Consider the following 17269-nt stretch of genomic DNA (forward strand, 5'->3'; position numbering starts at 1 on the left):
GCCTGGAAAGAGCTCCACACTAGGGATATTAAATATTGGTTGAATAGATGATTAACCTCATGAATTCTTATCGGTTAGTTGACTATTCTATAGTCCCCAGGCAGCCCCTGTCCAGGGGGGAGGAGTCTGAGCTCCTGGACCCAGCATGAGTGGGAACTGAGCCTGCCTGCTTGGCTCCTAATATACTTTAAATGAGAGCTGCAACGGGGGTAGGTCCAGGACACAATGCAAGTGGGGACTGAGCTGGGCTGCTGGCCAGCCTGCTAAAAAATTTACTGGCAAGAGGAGGGGGGAGGGGAATGTGTATAATCTGTAGCATTAACCTGTAAGCTTTTGCTTATTGGTTAATCTGTTAATTGACTATACTATTACATTCCTTCTCCATACCAACAATCTGGCTCCTCTCTCCAAAATGAAGCCTCCCTAACTCTGTCTCTCTATGCCTGGAAAAGAGCAAGAGTTTTTCCCTCCTTTTTCCCAAGGGCTCATGGGAGTTGTAATCTCTAGGGCTAGCTTGCAGCACAAAGGATCCTCCCAGTAAAAGTCAGAGGCTCCTATAGTAAGGGAACTACACTTGTCTTTATATACCCCACAGATCTGCATAAGCAATTCCTGCCAGTGCTAGTTACAGACCCTCCCAAAGGCAATAATGAGGCCTTAACTTAAAACACTTTTTAAAAGCTGATGTTGTCAAGAATTAAACTGAATAAGAGCTTCAAACTAAGCCTCTTACATTAGAGTAAGATGATCTCCAGGCCCATGAAGATAGAAGCCAATAGATAACTGCCTTTCATGCTGCCTCCATAGGAATTTCTAGGTCACATGGAGTCTTATTGTTTGCTCCAGTAGACCAATGTCACTCTAGAATAATTGCACTGAGGCCACCATTTTTACTGAAAGCAAAATCTGGCCCAGGACTAGATAGTATCGCCAGGGTTAGCACAATGACATTCTGCTTCTGTCGCACAGAGGATGATGGGTACAATCCATGCCATGACACCTAAGCACCCTTTATTATCTTCCCAGTGTCCAGTTTATCAGCTTGTGGTGGATGTACGGTTCTCTCTTTGTATAGCACATTGCCAGTGAGATAAAAGTCTTAGTGTCACTGTGTGTGTCATACCTTATTTGACAAAAGCCCTACAGTTTTTAGTCGGGGCAATGCTATTTTCACATGGTATAGGGCTGTACAATGGGACTTATTTATGATCCTAAAACTTTGTAAACACTGACTTGCTAGAATTTATTATTTTTCCTTATTGTCCTCGGGTGCATGTATTTATTTTATAATCATTGCTAAGGAATATATAGTGGACATTTAATATGGGTTGGGATTATTAGACATAATTTTATTGCTATCCAAACCTTTGTAATCTATACAGGAACATGTTTAAGTGCTTCCTTGAAGGTAGGATTTATAAAACATGCTAGCTATTGCTACAGGGAATGATTGTAGGATCTGAGAGCTAGTATCTGCACAGGAGGCTGTCATTGATTGTGCCTTACTTTTTCCTTCAGAACTTCAGTACTCTACACAAATCAAATTAAAAATACATTTTCAAGTAATATCATCTTCTCTTGTAGGTGACACTTGCACAATGGCAAACTACAGCCGTCTTAAAAGCATACTCCTGGACTTTCAGGCTCATCACCACAACCAGCTGGGCAGCCCTGTGGAGGATAGAACATTCCAGAAGCGCTTGTTAGTCGAAGACCTGTTTAAGTACCTGGATATAAACAGTGACAGGCACCTCAGTAGTGCTGAACTGGCTCAGGTGGGTATATTGCTCAATGAAGATTGAATTATGAAATGGATTGCATTTTTCATTCTCACTGTAAATTGAACATAACACGCGCACACAACTGTTCTTAAAAGAATTTGATTGACTGACTTGCATTAGGAAGAGGAAGGAAAGTCTAGTTTAGTATATAAAAAGTATTTTCCCCTCCTGCCTTGGGAATCTGAGGCATTTTCTCAAGCAGTTTAGGATACTTTCCAAAGAAAAATATCACAGTTTAGCCAAGACTCTCAGCATTCCCTTCAAAAATAAATCCCTTACTAGTTACAATCATTTTTGGAAATTCAGCCAGCTGATGACAAATATAGACTTAATTTGCATCTAAAATGGATTTAAATTAGAAAATGAACCTTACTCATCCCCTCACCTTTCAACCACTATATTAGTGTACCAGTAAGTTTAAAATATTTGAAAAATTTTGTTTCCCCCACATGTCTTTGCAGTTACGAAGTGTTGATTATCAGAACATAATAAAATAAGAGAAGATGCAGACTCTGGAAAAAAACCAATAATCTTTATTTATCAACATGCTGTGTTTTTTTAAACAAATCTAATTGCTAAAGTTAAACAGACATGGAGCACTGAAAGTTGAACTGATTTCTATGAGTACTCAAGGTGCAATCAGTTTCCAGTAGGTGCCAGAAGGAGCTATTGAGAGAATCTTGACTGTGAAGAGAGTATGTACCAGCGAAAACTTAGATACTCTATGTTCCTTTCACCAAAGTTGCTGGCTGATGGGTATGAAGCAAGAAGAGGAAATCAATCACACTACACAACACACAGCCTTAAATACATCACATATTTTGTGCCAAAACATTTGCACAGGCTAAATGTGTGTGAGAGTTATCAGGACGACTTCACTCCTAGATATGTGAAATATGCCAGCCCACAGTGTGTGAATGTACCTTAGTGCTCACCTACCATGCCACAGCCTTGGATAAATAGTGCCAGTCATAGATTAAATGTTGAAGGTGGCTTTTCTTTGGCTCAGAGAAGTATAACTTCTCAAAGTGACACATTTGCTCCTCGCTATGGGTCAAATAGCTCCATCCAAGCCTGTGACCCTCCTGGCTGCAGGTGTCTACATCAGTTGGTCATTTGGCTGCTGGGATGAGAGAATGGGACTGACCAAGGCACAAACCCCTCCCACTTAAACACACTCCATGTTCAGGTAGGCAGTTTGTAGTGTACAGTTTGAGCAGCTATGTTTATATCCTGCCCATGTTTTAGAGCAGCCTATTTCAGGAACGTCCCCCATCTAGGAAGAGGGGGAAAAGTTATTTGTATGTTCTTAAGACGCTTAGCACGGCATTGCCCTGTCAGGAATTAAAAATGAGGTTGGGATTTTAGAAGGTCCAGAGTTATAAAAATGTTCAGAGAGCAAATAGATGGATTCTGAATCAAAGGTGAGCATCTTCAGAGGGATCAGAATTCTCTGCTGTGAAGTTGGATTTGTGTGCACCCTAGAATGGTAAATGGGAGCTGTGTGCAGAAGTGTTTGAAAAAGCTCTTAGGAGAGCGAGCTACAAAAACAATAGCAGTTCTACAGGCCTCTTAGCACATTTGTCTCAGCTCACCTAATTAAAACCACAGGAGAATTTTAAAATTAGGGAAACAAACTCAGAACGAGAATGTTTGTAATTAATTATCTGTATATATTTACTATTCTAGTATGCTTTACATGAGAATAATTAGAAGCAAATGGCTCTTAGGAAGCCACTTCAGTTGCAAAAGTTAGCATTTTATCACTTTTTTCTAGATAAGTATCTCTAGTTCACACTCTTCTGGGTACACATGATGTATGCTTTTAGTTTCATGGGGAAAATGAATACACTGGGCAAATGGCTGGCTAGCAAGCTTACTCCTCTTATGAGCTTAGTAGTGAGTAGAACAGTTTGCTGTAGCTTTAATCCTTATGTAGTTGACACGGTGTAAGATCTTTGTTAGACATTCAAGGTGACAGTAAATTTTCTTCAATCTCATAGCTATGAATATATAAAGAAGTTGATCTAAAATTTGATTTTTTTCAAAAAGAAAAGGTGATGGATGTATCCTCTCCAAAAAGATTTTTCATATATTGACATTTGATTGTCTGTTCTAATCTTATTCCATTCTCCATTTATGTGATGCTTCCTCCATCAGGACATTAAAACAGAACTTGTGTTGAAAAAAAAAGCTTAGCCATTTATACTTATTAGATCACATAATGTATCCTCATTTGCTCCATATTTCTTAGAAAAATTACAGAAGGCAAAACTCAGCAAGCTAGTTTTTTGTTAGGGTTTGGTTTATAGTTAAGAATGCACCCTCCTATATTATGTCAATGAAGAAGCAGTATGGTCTAGTCTAGGGATGTGAACGGGAAATCTTAATGGGCAATGGTTACCGGGTAACGGTTAACTGTTACTCGGGAACAGGTCCGTGGGCAGAAGGCTGCAGGGCAGGGGGTGGAGAAGTGGAAATAGTGTGGGGGGGGGGGAAGGGCTGCAGGCAGGCTGGGAGCTGGCAGCCCTCCCCCCGACACATACACACACTTACGCCCAGCGCAAGTCTGCCAATTCCCAGCTTGCGAGCCCACATGAACTGTGAACTAGCACCCCCGTGGTGCTAGAACAGGCCCTGTCCATGACGCAGGGGCCATTCCAGCCCAGCTGTGAGGGGTGGGGCACTCCAGCCCAGTGGTTAACTAATTAAATGGGATTTTGCACCCCTCGTCTAATCAGCACAGGAGTGGAAGTCAGAAGCTCATAGGTTTCAAAACCAGCTCTAGCATTAATTTGCTGTGCAGCTTTGGTCAAATTGCTATGGGCAGAAGAACATGTTTAGGCTTTGCCTATACAGGCAGTCCCCGAGTTATGCGGATCCGACTTACATCGGATCCGCAGTTACGAACGGGGTTTGCTGCCCGTCTCCCTGGTCTGCTGGTTTCCAGCAGACCAGTGAGATGTGGAGCAAAGCCGGGGAGCACGCGGGCAACGGACAGCCCAGACGCGCCGCGGCTGTCCCGCTGCCTCAGAGGCTTTGCTCCCCGTCTCCCTGGTCTGCTGATTTCCAGCAGACCAGGGAGACGGGGAGCAAAGCCGGGGAGCACGCCGGCAGCAGGACAGCCGCGGCGCGTCTGGGCTGTCCGCTGCCCGCATGCTCCGCAGCTTTGCTCCCCGTCTCCCCAGACCAGACACGCCGCGGCTGTCCCGCTGCCGGCGTGTTCCGCGGCTTTGCTCTCCGTCTTCCTGGTCTGCTGGAGACCAACAGACCAGGGAGACGGGGAGCAAAGCGGAGCAAAGCCGCGGGGCAGCGGACAGCCCAGACGCACCGCGGCTGTCCCACTGCCGGCGTGCTCCGCAGCTTTGCTCCACTTTGCTACCCGTCTCCCTGGTCTGCTGGTCTCCAGCAGACCAGGAAGACGGAGAGCAAAGCCACGGAACACGCCAGCAGCGGGACAGCCGCGGCGCGTCTGGTCTGGGGAGACGGGGAGCAAAGCCGTGGAGCACACGGGCAGCAGGACAGCCGCGGCGCGTCTGGGCTGTCCCGCTGCCCCCGTGCTCCGCGGCTTTGCTCCGGACGCCTGTGGTACAGCAGCTGGGGTGCTGCCAGTTGGTCCCGTAGTGCCACTCTGGGTGCTACTGGACCAACCCGGCAGCACCCCATCTTCTCTGCCCCAGGAGTCCTGATTCAGCCACTGCTGGTCAGTTTCAGCAGCGGCTGAATCAGGACGCCTGGGGCAGAGCAGCTTGGGTGCTGCTGGGTTGGTCCAGTAGCACCGAGGAGCAGTGCTACTGGAGAAACCCAGCAGCACCCAAGCTGCTCTTCCCCAGGCGTCCTCAAGTCAGCCGCTGCTGAAACTGACCAGCGCTGACTACAGGAAACCTGAGGCAGAGTTGCTCTGCCCCGGGCTTCCTAGAATCAGCCGCTGATCAGTTTCACCAGCAGCTGACTTGGGGATGCCTGGGGTTCTTAAGTTGAATCTGTATGTAAGAACTGGCGTTCAGATTCAGCCTGTTGAAATTGATCAGCAGCTGATTCCAGGAAGCCCGGGGAAGAGCAACTCTGCCTCAGGCTTCCTGTAGTCAGCCGCTGGTCAGTTTCAGCAGCGGCTGAATCTGGATGCCAGTTCTGACTTACATACAGATTCAACTTAAGAACAAACGTACAGTCCCTATCTTGTATGTAACCTGGGGACTGCCTGTACTTGATAGCACAGGTTGTATCTCTCGAGTCCAGCTCTCCTGGGACCTGACCAATGCTAACCCAGAGAATTTGCCGAACCACGGGAGCTCAATATTGTCTAGCAGCATTGCCAACGCTTCTACTGCTTACTGGGCTCTTAGTAGGGGTAAATTTGACCTAAATAACAGCACAGAACACTGAGACCCAGGACTGGTGGCTGTAAACAAACTTTATGGGACAGTGAGAAACTCAGGTAGGAATTACTGTACTTTAGCTAGCATGACCAAAAATAACAGTAGTAAAGATGACACACTGGCACAGAACTTTAGCACAGGCTAACACTACAAAGTTCAGGGTGGGCATATACAGCTCATGCTGAGCCTTGTGTTGCTATGTCTTCGTGTCTATTTTTAGCCATACTGTCTAAATCAGGGGTGGGCAATACATTTTGACCAGAGGTGCCACTTCAGACATTGTTGAAGTGTCCCTGACCACTCTGGAGGGGGCGGAGCCTCAGGCAGAAGGGGGGGGGGACAGGACACTTCTGTGCTTCCCCACCCACAGACCCTTACCAGCTTGCAGTTCCCTCTAGGCGCCTATGTCCCTGGAAGTGGGGAAGACTTTGTGTGCTGCCCCCAGGTCAATCAGGGCCTGGTGAGGGGGAGCATGTGAAGTCCCTCATTTCCTGTCCCTGCCCTGCAAGGGACTTCAGTGCTTAGAATCAGTCACTAGCTGAGCAGCAGCTGGCGGTTGACTTTAACTGCTGAGCCCCTTTCAGGATGGGAGGAGACTTCACGCACTCTCCCCGCCCCCAAGTCCTGATTGGCCTGGGGATGGGGCGAGTGCACAAAGTCTCCTCCCACCTACACTCATCCTGCAAGGAGCATGTGGTGCTTAGAAGCGCCGTACCTCTTGCAGGGCGGAAGGAAATTTTGCACACTCCTTCCCATCCCCCGGCCAATCAGGGCTCAGGGGAAGCGCGCAAAGTCTCCTCCCACCCTGCCAGAAGTGCAATGCTTCTAAGCGCTGTGCACTCCTTGCAGGGCGGAAGGAGACTTTGTGTACTTCACCACCAGGCCCTGATTTGGCCTGGGGGCAGAGGAAGCAGCATGGCCTCTGCAGGCCGGATCAACTTGTTTGGTGGGGTTGATCCAGTCTGCAGAGGCCCTTTTGCCCATACCCCTAGGATAGGTATGCCTACCCAAGTTGCAGTCAAACATTTCATTTGCTGTGTAGATATAATCATATACTGATATAAGTAGCTTTTATACCTTTATAGCTCATTTGTTTTTCAGCAAAGTGAAATAAGTTATACTGGTATAATTGCCTTATACTATAATAATGCATATACACTAGGACTTTTACCAGCACCACTATGTCTGTTAATAAAATAACACCCCTATGGGCTTCTCCACTTACTGGGAAATCGACACTGTAGAGATCGATCTCCTGGGGTTCAAGTTAGCAGGTCTAATAAGGACCCACTAAATCAACTGCTGATTGTGCCCTTGTTGATTCCAATACCCCACTGGGTTGTGAGGCATAAGGGAAGCTATTCGCACAGCTAGAGTTGTATATCTTACTTCAACTTTCTCCCGTAGTGTAGACCTGACTTACCTGACAGAATTATTCCAGTAAATCTTTTTCAATGTAGTCCAGGACCCATATTAATCTTTGGTCCTCCCCTATCAATTACAAGCAGAGCTTAGGCATCCTCTTCCCCACAATTATCTTCACCACTGTGGTTTACAAATGGCCAGCAAGAGAGAAAAGGTCTGGAGAACTGGTGGTGGAAGCCTTGTGGTGAAAAGGACCCTTTGCTTTATAAGAATTCTTCTAAAATTATTTTTAACTTTCACGCCACTGCTGACAATCTTAGCGGCCAAGTTGGTTGCCATTGTTAAGGGCTACATTGTAGCATTTAGACATAGCCCTCCTTTGGGGACTATGGCCAGCCGCACTGTCCCCAGGGGAGCAGTGGAGGCAGAATGTCTTGGGCCCTGCAATGTGGAAGGGATGTAGCCTCTTTGAGGAGTGCAGTCAGGCCCGCTGATGGAGGAGACACCACAACTGCCCCCAGGTCCAGTGATTCACAGGCCCTTTAAATTGCTGCCAGAGTGCCAGACGGTGCATTCCAGGTAGCACTGAGGGCTGGCTGCCTCCCTCCCCACACCTTTCATCCAGTATCCTGCCCCTTATAGAAGCATGAACCTGGCCCACCCCCACTTTGCCCAAGGGCCTGGCATGTCTGTTGGCCCACCTGAGTGCAGCGTAAAACTCCAGCTGTGTCTAGACTGTACAGATCTTCCAGAAAAAGATACGCAAATTGTGAATCGCAATTTGCATAGCCTTTTCCGCTTCTTTTTTCTGACATTTGGTCCATCTACACTGGGCCAAATGTTGGGGGGAAAAAAACCTTTTTCAGAACATCCCTTCTTCCTCATAAATGAGGTTTACAGAGGTGCTGAAATATTGCATCTGCTCTTCCGAAAAAAATTTCAGAAGAGCAGACGCGTTCTTTGGATGCAGCAGAGTTTTTCCGGGCTACCTCTGGTAGCCCAGAAAAACTCTGCAGTCTGTATGTACCCCTAGAGTCTCCAACTCTGCTGGTCATTATCACCTCCATTTACTCTTTTCTCATCTCCACCCAGTTTGGATCATCATGCATTTCTGAGGAGCATTCCCTGTGCATTTTAGTTCTAGAAATCTCTTATTTGCAAAAGGGAAAGCTTCTAATTCCATCCCATTCCCAACATGCACTCATGGAAGGGCTAGACAGAAACTAGCCCTAAGAGGAGAAAGAGTAGCTGTCCTGGTTTGTTTATTTAAATTCAAATAAAACAATTCATGTTCAGTGACAAAAGATCACTGGAAATAAAAAGTGAAGAAGTGTTGTCCTATTTTCTGCTTTTAGGGCCTAATCTGACTCCAGTGGTAGTCAGTGGAGTGACCGTACTGAAATTTCCTTGTCAGCCCATTACTGCAAAATATCAGAGAAACTTCAGAGTTGTGGGTGTACAAAGCTATTAACAACTGTGGTAACTGGAGTGCTATTTCCATTTAAAACTCTAATGTATTTTAAAGTAATTTTCATAAATCTATTCAATATATTGCAGCTAACATGGGTTGTTTTTCTTCTGACATGAAATCAAAGGAGCTAGTAAAAACTTGTCTGTCTTGTGAAAAGTTAATACATTTTCAATACAAAAGTAGACAAAGGGAAAATTCTGTCTCTAGAAGACTGAGCTTGGAAGTTATGGTTGATCTCACTTTTATTGAGCAATTTTACTTGCTAGGTGAAGGGTCATTTTTTTAGCATTATTACTTCAAATTGCCTTTAATACAATAAGGCCAAGACTAGAATTGTAAATAAAAGAGAGTCTTAAAGATTTCCTGCCCTGAATATTTGATATTTCAGCAGTTTTCTTTATATTCTCTTATAAATAGGATCTTTCAGTTATTTGTATTATGGTTAATGTTGATTATGAATCTTTGAATTAAGGGGTTGACTGTTAAAGCTATGTCCATATCTAGGATATCAAGGAACGACTGATATCCTAGACCTTTCAACAATCAATTCGCAACCAGTTGCCTCATGAATTGCAAAAGATGGTTAAAAAAATTGGATAGGACAGTAAAGATGAAAAGCAGCAACATAAACATATCTGCATTGATTTCAAGTTAATGGTTTTTAAAACAAGTCAAGTTATAGACTTTAAGGTCAGAAGGGACCATTATGATCATCTAGTCTGACCCCCTGCACAGTTCAGGCCACAAAATCTCACCCACCCCTCCTAGAAAAATCCTCTCACCTATATCTCAGATATTGAAGCCTTCAAATACTTTGAAGACCCCAAGATGCAGAGAATCCTCCAGCTGTGATCTGTACCCCATGCTACAGAGGAAGGCGAAAAACCTCCAGGGCCTCTGCCAATCTACCCAGGAGGAAAATTCCTTCCCGACCCCAAATATGGCGATCAGCTAAACCCTGAGCATGTGGGCAAGACTCATCAGCCAGACACCCAGAAAGTTCTCTATAGTAACTCCTATCATCCCTCTATTGACCTATTCCCCACTGATAATGAATGGACAATTATCTACCAAGATCATGTTATCTCATCAAACCATCCCCTTCATAAACCCATCTAGTTTAATCTTGAAACCAGATAGATCTTTTGCCCCCACTACTTCCCTTGGAAGGCCGTTCCAGAACCTCACTCCTCTAATGGTTAGAAACCTTTGTCTAATCTCAAGTCTAAACTTCCTTCTAGCCAGCTTATATCCATTTGTTCTTGTGTCCACATTGGTATTAAACTTAAATAATTCCTCTCCCTCCCTGGTATTTATCCCTCTAATATATTTAAAAAATGCAATCATGTCCCCCCTCAGCCTTCTTTTGGTTAAAGTAAACAAGCCAAGCTCCTTGAGTCTCCCTTTCATAAGACAGGTTTTCCATGCCTCGGATCATCCTAGTGGCCCTTCTTTGTACCTGTTCCAGTTTGAATTCATCCTTCTTATACATGGGAGACCAGAACTGCACACAGTATTCCAAATGGGGTCTCACCAATGCCTTGTATAATGGCACTAACACCTCCTTATCCCTACTGGAAATACCTCGCCTAATACATCCCAAGATCGTATTAGCCTTTTTCACGGCCATGTCACAATGGTGGCTCATAGTCATTCTATAATCAACCAGGACTCCGAGGTCCTTCTCCTCCTCCGTTACTTCCAACTGATGTGTCCCCAGCTTATAACTAAAATGCTTGTTATTAATCCCTAAATGCATAACCTTACACTTCTCACTATTAAATTTCATCCTATTGCTATCACTCCAATTTACAAGATCATTCAGATCTTCCTGTATGATATCCCGATCCTTTTCTGAATTGGAAATAGCTCCCAACTTTGTGTCATCTGCAAATTTTATTAGAACACTTCCACTTTTGGTGCCAAGATCAGCAATAAAAAGATTAAATAAAATTGGCCCCAAAACTGATCCCTGAGGAACTCTGCTAGTAACCTTCCTCCAACCTGACAATTCACCTTTCAATATGACCGGCTGTAGTCTCCCCTTTAACCAGTTGCTTATCCACCTCTCAACTTTCATATTAATCCCTATCTTTTCCAATTTAACCAATAATTCCCCATCTGGTACTGTATCAAATGCCTTACTAAAGTCGAGGTAGATTAGATCCACTGCATTTCCTTTATCTAAAAAATCTGTTACTTTCTCAAAAAAGGAGATCAGGTTGGTTTGGCACGATCTACCTTTTGTAAAACCATGTTGTAATTTGTCCCAATTGCCATTAGCCTTAATGTCTCTAACTACTTTCTCCTTCAAAATTTTTTCCAGTATCTTACATACTACAGATGTCAAACTAACAGGCCTATAGTTACCCGGGTCGCTTTTTTTCCCTTTCTTAAAAATTGGAACTATATTAGCAATTCTCTAGTCAAATGGTACAACCCCTGAGTTTAGAGATTTATTAAAAATTTTTGCTAATGGACTTGCAAGTTCATGTGCCAGTTCCTTTAATATTCTTGGATGAAGATTATCTGGGCCCCCCGATTTACTCCCATTAAGCTGTTCAAGTTTGGCTTTTACCTCGGATATGGTAATATCTACCTCCTTATCTTTAGTCCCATTTGTTAACTTACCATTATCCCTAAGGGTATGTCTACACTACCCTGCTAGTTCGAACTAGCGGGGGTAATGTAGTCATCCGCAGTTGCAAATGAAGCCCGGGATTTGAATTAGGAATTAGGAAGCCTAATCTGAACTAGCTACTCCGTGCCACGTGTAGCCGCGCGGCACGGGGTTCGAACTAGCCGGCATTTAAAAATGGCGCCGTACGGCTTCATGCAAATGAAGCCCGGGAAATTCAAATCCCGGGCTTCATTTGCAACTGTGGATGACTACATTACCCCCGCTAGTTCAAACTAGCGGGGTAGTGTAGACATACCTTAAGCTCTTCATTAGCCTCATTAAAGACTGAAGCAAAGTATTTGTTCAAATATTGGGCCATTCCTAGATTATCCTTAACCTCCACTCCATCCTTAGTAATTAGCGGTCCTACTTCTTTTTTTGTTTTTTTTCCCTAGTTATATGGCTATAAAACCTTTTACTATTGGTTGTGACATGCCCTAAATCTTTTAGGATCCCTTAATATGAAATTTACACCATTCTCAGGTTTTGAAGCATGCCATTTTTCCTTGTTGAAATGGAAAGTTTTCTTTCAAGATGACAATGTGTCACAACTTAGTTTAGCTTTCTGTCCCCACAGCTAATGAAGAAAGAAGCTCTAGAAGATGATTTCTTGGATTGTACTCTGGAAGATCTTCTCCGATTTGATGATTACAACAATGATGGTTATTTAACTCTGCAAGAACTCTATACTGCATTCCGTAAGTCACAGTGGTTTTTTCCTCCTCCTTTTTAATGACAAAATGTGGCTTTTGGCCCACTTGTTAGATGAATATTCTTTAGGACAATGTTGTGTTTCCGCCAATGTGTGTAGGCAATAGCTGTTTTCATTTGGAACTTTCTGTGGTATGCATATGTCAGCGTTTTGAAATGGTGGGGGGTTGTTTCCTTAAGGTGAGGTGTGTTTATCAATAAATAACTTCATGGATTTGATAAAGGAATACAGGGAATGGATTACTTTATTGTGGCTTTGATTGTACTTCTCTTTAACAGCATTAGAAAGATATTGTTGGATTGCTGGAAATGTAAATAGAACGTGTATATAGTTTCTAGGGAACCACAAGGAACTGTACTTGTTTCCCAAGAACTTTTTTCATGAAAACTGGTTTAACACAGCATGATGATAGCTGTTATTTTAGGAGTGAGAAAAATATGGTTTTCCCAGGCATCTTCTGTCTGGATTAAAGGCATTTATTACCATCTTTGCCAATGAATTGCTGTATGAATTCGGGGCAAATCTCTGTACCTGTTTAACCATTTGCAACATGCTTACTGGCTCTGATTCAGCAAGATATTTAAGCAGTGCATAGCTCTAAGGCTTTGAGTTATCATTTATTTGCCTGGGTTGGTAAGGTTTGTTTTGTTTTTGTTTTAAGAATTCTCATTTGAGTAATTAACAATATCTGCTATGAACCATGCATTGGTACTTCAAATCTCACTATTCTGATTTTTACCAAAAATAATACTTGTGTGCTTGCTATGATAAAAAGCTTTGGATATGTTAAAGGCTTTACAGGTATTAGTGAAGTAAGATACATCAGTATATGCAGAACTTTGTCAGAGGCTGGGGAGAGATGGCAGGAGACAAATCGCTTGATCATTGTCTTCGGTCCACCCTCTCTGGGACACCTGGTGCTGGCCACTGTCGGCAGACAGGATACTGGGCTAGAAGGACCTTTGGTCTGACCCAGTACGGCCATTCTTATGTTCTTATGTTCTTATGAACTTTAAGCATGTAGGTAAGGCTGCTGAAACCATTGGCATTTCCAACAGGATTCTGACCTTCTCGTCTTAACATTTATAAGATAAAAAATATTTCAGTGCGTTCTCCTGCATCTTTATTCCTCTACATAACTGCACAGTAAAAGCACAATATTGCTTCTTTTACTCACATTTAATATAGTACCTTGATCCAGGAGTAGTCCCAATAACTACTCATGGAATAAAGTTCTATGCTCCTCATTATATATATGGTAACCCAGTGTCTGTGAGTCTGTAACACTGAAATGCTGGCTGTACCCTCTGGGGGGTGCTGTTGCCTGAAATGCTGGCCGTTCCCTCTGGGCAGCGCTGTTGCCTGAAATGCTGGCTGTTCCTTCTGGGTGGCCCGTGCTGTATGGAGAGTGCGGGGCCCAAACGGCCGCTTGCGCCTCTTGCTCCCCCACGGAGGCCCAGATGAACGGCTCAGAAGTCAGCTGAGCACCACGATGGGAGGCGAAGGGGGACAGGGCAGTTACGTGCAGTGTGGCAGCGGCTCCAGGCCCTGCCCCCAGGCCGTGAATGTCACCTCCCCGCCCCCCTTCGCCTCCCGCCGTGGCGCACAGCTGACTTCTGCATTGCTCAGCCAGACCACCGCGTGGGAGCAAGTGGCGCAAATGACTGTTTGGGCTCCACACCCCCCATGCAGCATGGTGCCCAAACGGCCATTTGGTCTCTGCGGTCCCCCAAGTGAGAGGTGGCGGGGGAGGAGAAGAGAAAGAGAGAGACAGAGAGAGAGGCAGGAGGTGGAGGAGAGCTGAGAGAAAGAGAGGGGGAGGCAGTAGGAGGAGGAGGAGAGAGAGAAAGAGAGAGAGAGACGGAGCGAGAGACCGGAGGCTCAGAAGAGAAGACCGATGTGGAGGAGAGACCTGAAAATCCCATCTTATGATGGGTTAATTGGCTAGTAAGTAAGAATGGCAGAAGTGGGCTCTGACTCACACAACCTTTCCTGAAGCAACACGCTAATTTTCAATATTATTTGTCCATCTAGAGTAATAAGGAATAAAATCAGAATTGCTGCTTCTACAGATTTTCATCTTGTCTACAGTGAGTGGCTTCTGTTATGTTCATTTGAAGTTTTAATTAAAAAAGGTTTGGGATAATAACTTTTAAAGTGCTCTAAAATTAGACAAAGCTGGCACCTTGGACCTGTTTTTAACCACATATGCATTTAATTCATTACAACATGCTGAAAATAATAGATATGCAATAAAACATAAAACCTTATTCATTAAGAAGACTATTAACCCAGCTATAAAGATGAGACATGTAGTTACTTAGGAGCATATCTGGATCAACGGGTTTTCAAAGTCATAGGAACCCTAAACTAAATTCTAATACTGCTTTGAATGGATTTGAGGTTCTGTAAATTTTAAATAGCTAATGAAAATCAGACAAGCGTGAGATATTACCTAAAAAGAGTCTATAATTGATAATCCTTCAAAAATATCTTAAAGAAAAAGAATTCAAAAGAACCTATAAAGTATTGAAGAAAAAATTGTTCTCCAGCCAAACTTCAAAATTAGCCCATTTTATTACTTTAATCTCCATTCTGGAAATTCCCAAAATAATTTGCTTTTATTAGAAGAGTTTAATGGTTTGTCAGCATCCTGAATCAGAAAGTGGGATGGTTTTTGTACCTGTAGAAACTTCACAGCCTTTGTAAGTAAAGTGAAATTCATGGCCAAAGTACAGTTTTTCATGGAAAATGTATTTTATTAATATGATTTTGTAGAATGCATTTCAAAACTGCTTGCTCTTTACATAATTAGTTGTCTTGGGTGCATAGTGTGGGTTTTGTAATCATAGCATGCCTGAACTTTGTGTTAATCCCTTCATTAGGAGCACGAAAATCAACAATTCAAGCTGCTTTTAAAGGTACAACTTCCTCCATATTTTTCGTAGACCTGAACTAGTGCATTGGCATATCCTTGCTTAGAACCACATGAGTTAAATCAATCATTTTTGAATCTGAGCAACAGGTTTGCAAAGATAGAGGTTCAACAGACTGTGAAATCTAATTATCAGAATTCAATGACATCATAAAGTGTGAATCAAATTTACTCTTCCCCCAAATTGTTACGTTAAATTTGTCCCAATGCACCATATATACCTTTGCAGTACTCTAGTCCAAGGGCGGTACAAAGGTGACCTTGATGATTTTGAAGCGCTGAACTCTCAAATGTGTCGTTCTTTTGCTGCTTTTAAAATCATAGTTCATTTTAAAAACTCCCATGGCTTTTCCAGAAGAGCTACAAAGTTTCTCTCATGCTTGCTTGACAGTTTCCTTCTCTCCTCTTCTCCCCTCATTGCTGTCCAGAAAAAAAGCATTTTTAACTTTACGATATGCAGATCAGTTGTAAATGAATGCACCAGAGTAATTGTATAACTTATCTTTCCTGAGAAGTGGATTGGTTCTGGTTTCTGTTATCTAGTAGGTGCTAATTTAACAGAAGTTTTAAATAACGGAACACTTGTATATAAATAGTTTAACTCTCACTTTTGGATTATGGGTAAAATAATGGCTATCTCACTTTGTCTCTAAATGAATCATTTTATTCTGCTTCTCTGAAAGATACTTCGTCAGTTTAATTAATCCTGTGAATACAGTCCCTCTGGTTTGTTTGCATTCATGTAAATTGCTCTAAATAGCTATTAGCAATGGTGAAAAAAATGCTTAATATTTAAATTCTTCCTGATCCTACATAAATAACATGTCAAGCTGTATGAATATTTTCCTGATGAGCCTTGCAAGAAAAGCAAATTGTGGGCATCTTCCAATCTTTATACTATGTACCTTGAGCCTGGATATCTGATAAGGTTCAACAACTAAAGAATCTCACTTGTAAATTGATTATCTCAAGACATCCATACCCCAGGAAATGTGCAGAGTATTGGCAAGGCTGTTTCACATGTTTGCTTCTTACTTTCTATGTAGCTGCATAAAACTCAGTAAATGACTAACAAGTAGTAATAGGCATAGCTATTGTAAAAACTAGACCAGAGAAAACAGCTAATAAGCATGAAAACAGTTTGATAATTTGACAAGCACGTTGCCCAGCTAAGTAAGATGTTGAACGTGCCCATAAGAGTGATTTTTTTTTTGGTTATATCTTCTGGAGTTGTGTTACACTGGAGGTCACTAAAATTAGGCCTGTCATTGCTGGCCTTACCTTTATGTCACTCCCTAATGAGAAAGTAATCGTTTAGCTGATGCAAAATTCTTCCTGGAAAACTCTAGCTCCATATTATCATTGTGGACAGGTCAATTAGTAATACAAATATGTCCAAGACAAGGAAAACATGTATTCAATCAAAATTGCTTTATCTTGTCAATATTGCTTTAGTTAATAAGGGGCTATTAACAATGAGATTGAAATGCTGTTAAATTATAGCTCATTGCTCATTAGGATTTTTTCACACTGACATTAATTTCTCTCAGCTTGGCTTTGCATTTCATTAGATTATAGCGAAGTATAAAAACAACCCTTTAGAGACTGCATTGACTGCTCTAAAACAGTTCCACTATTGCTGGTATGTCACACTGGGTTTAGAGAGCTTTTGATTGAAGTTGCTCAATCCAGTATGAATATCTTACTAGATCAGGTCAGGAAATATGACAAGATAATTTCCAAATCTCAAAGCACTTATGGCTCTCAAGGTTGCTTTCTGTGCCCTATGCTTGTCATTGGACATTGTCAAAGTGGAGACAGTGGGAAATCCTGCTCAGTCATATTTTTTCTAGTAGCTGAAGAGTGGTATTTTGAGATACTTGATGTTCTTATATAGGAAAAAAAAGAATGTGAATGCTCTTCAAAAGAAAGGAGAAATATTTATT

The 17269-nt window shown here is 42.8% G+C and overlaps 1 protein-coding gene across 1 annotated transcript in view; it reads left to right on the forward strand.

Moving 5' to 3' along the window:
* FSTL4 (follistatin like 4) overlaps positions 1-17269 on the forward strand; it is a 570524-nt gene that overhangs the window by 341138 nt on the left and 212117 nt on the right. Inside the window, exons 5-6 of the mRNA XM_089769489.1 lie at positions 1585-1775; positions 12254-12374. Coding sequence (XP_089625615.1) covers positions 1585-1775; positions 12254-12374 — 312 coding nt within the window. The remainder of the gene's footprint in view (positions 1-1584; positions 1776-12253; positions 12375-17269) is intronic.

Source organism: Pelodiscus sinensis, chromosome 16 (assembly GCF_052426305.1).
Source record: "Pelodiscus sinensis isolate ZL-2025 chromosome 16, ASM5242630v1, whole genome shotgun sequence".
NCBI lineage: Eukaryota > Metazoa > Chordata > Testudines > Trionychidae > Pelodiscus > Pelodiscus sinensis.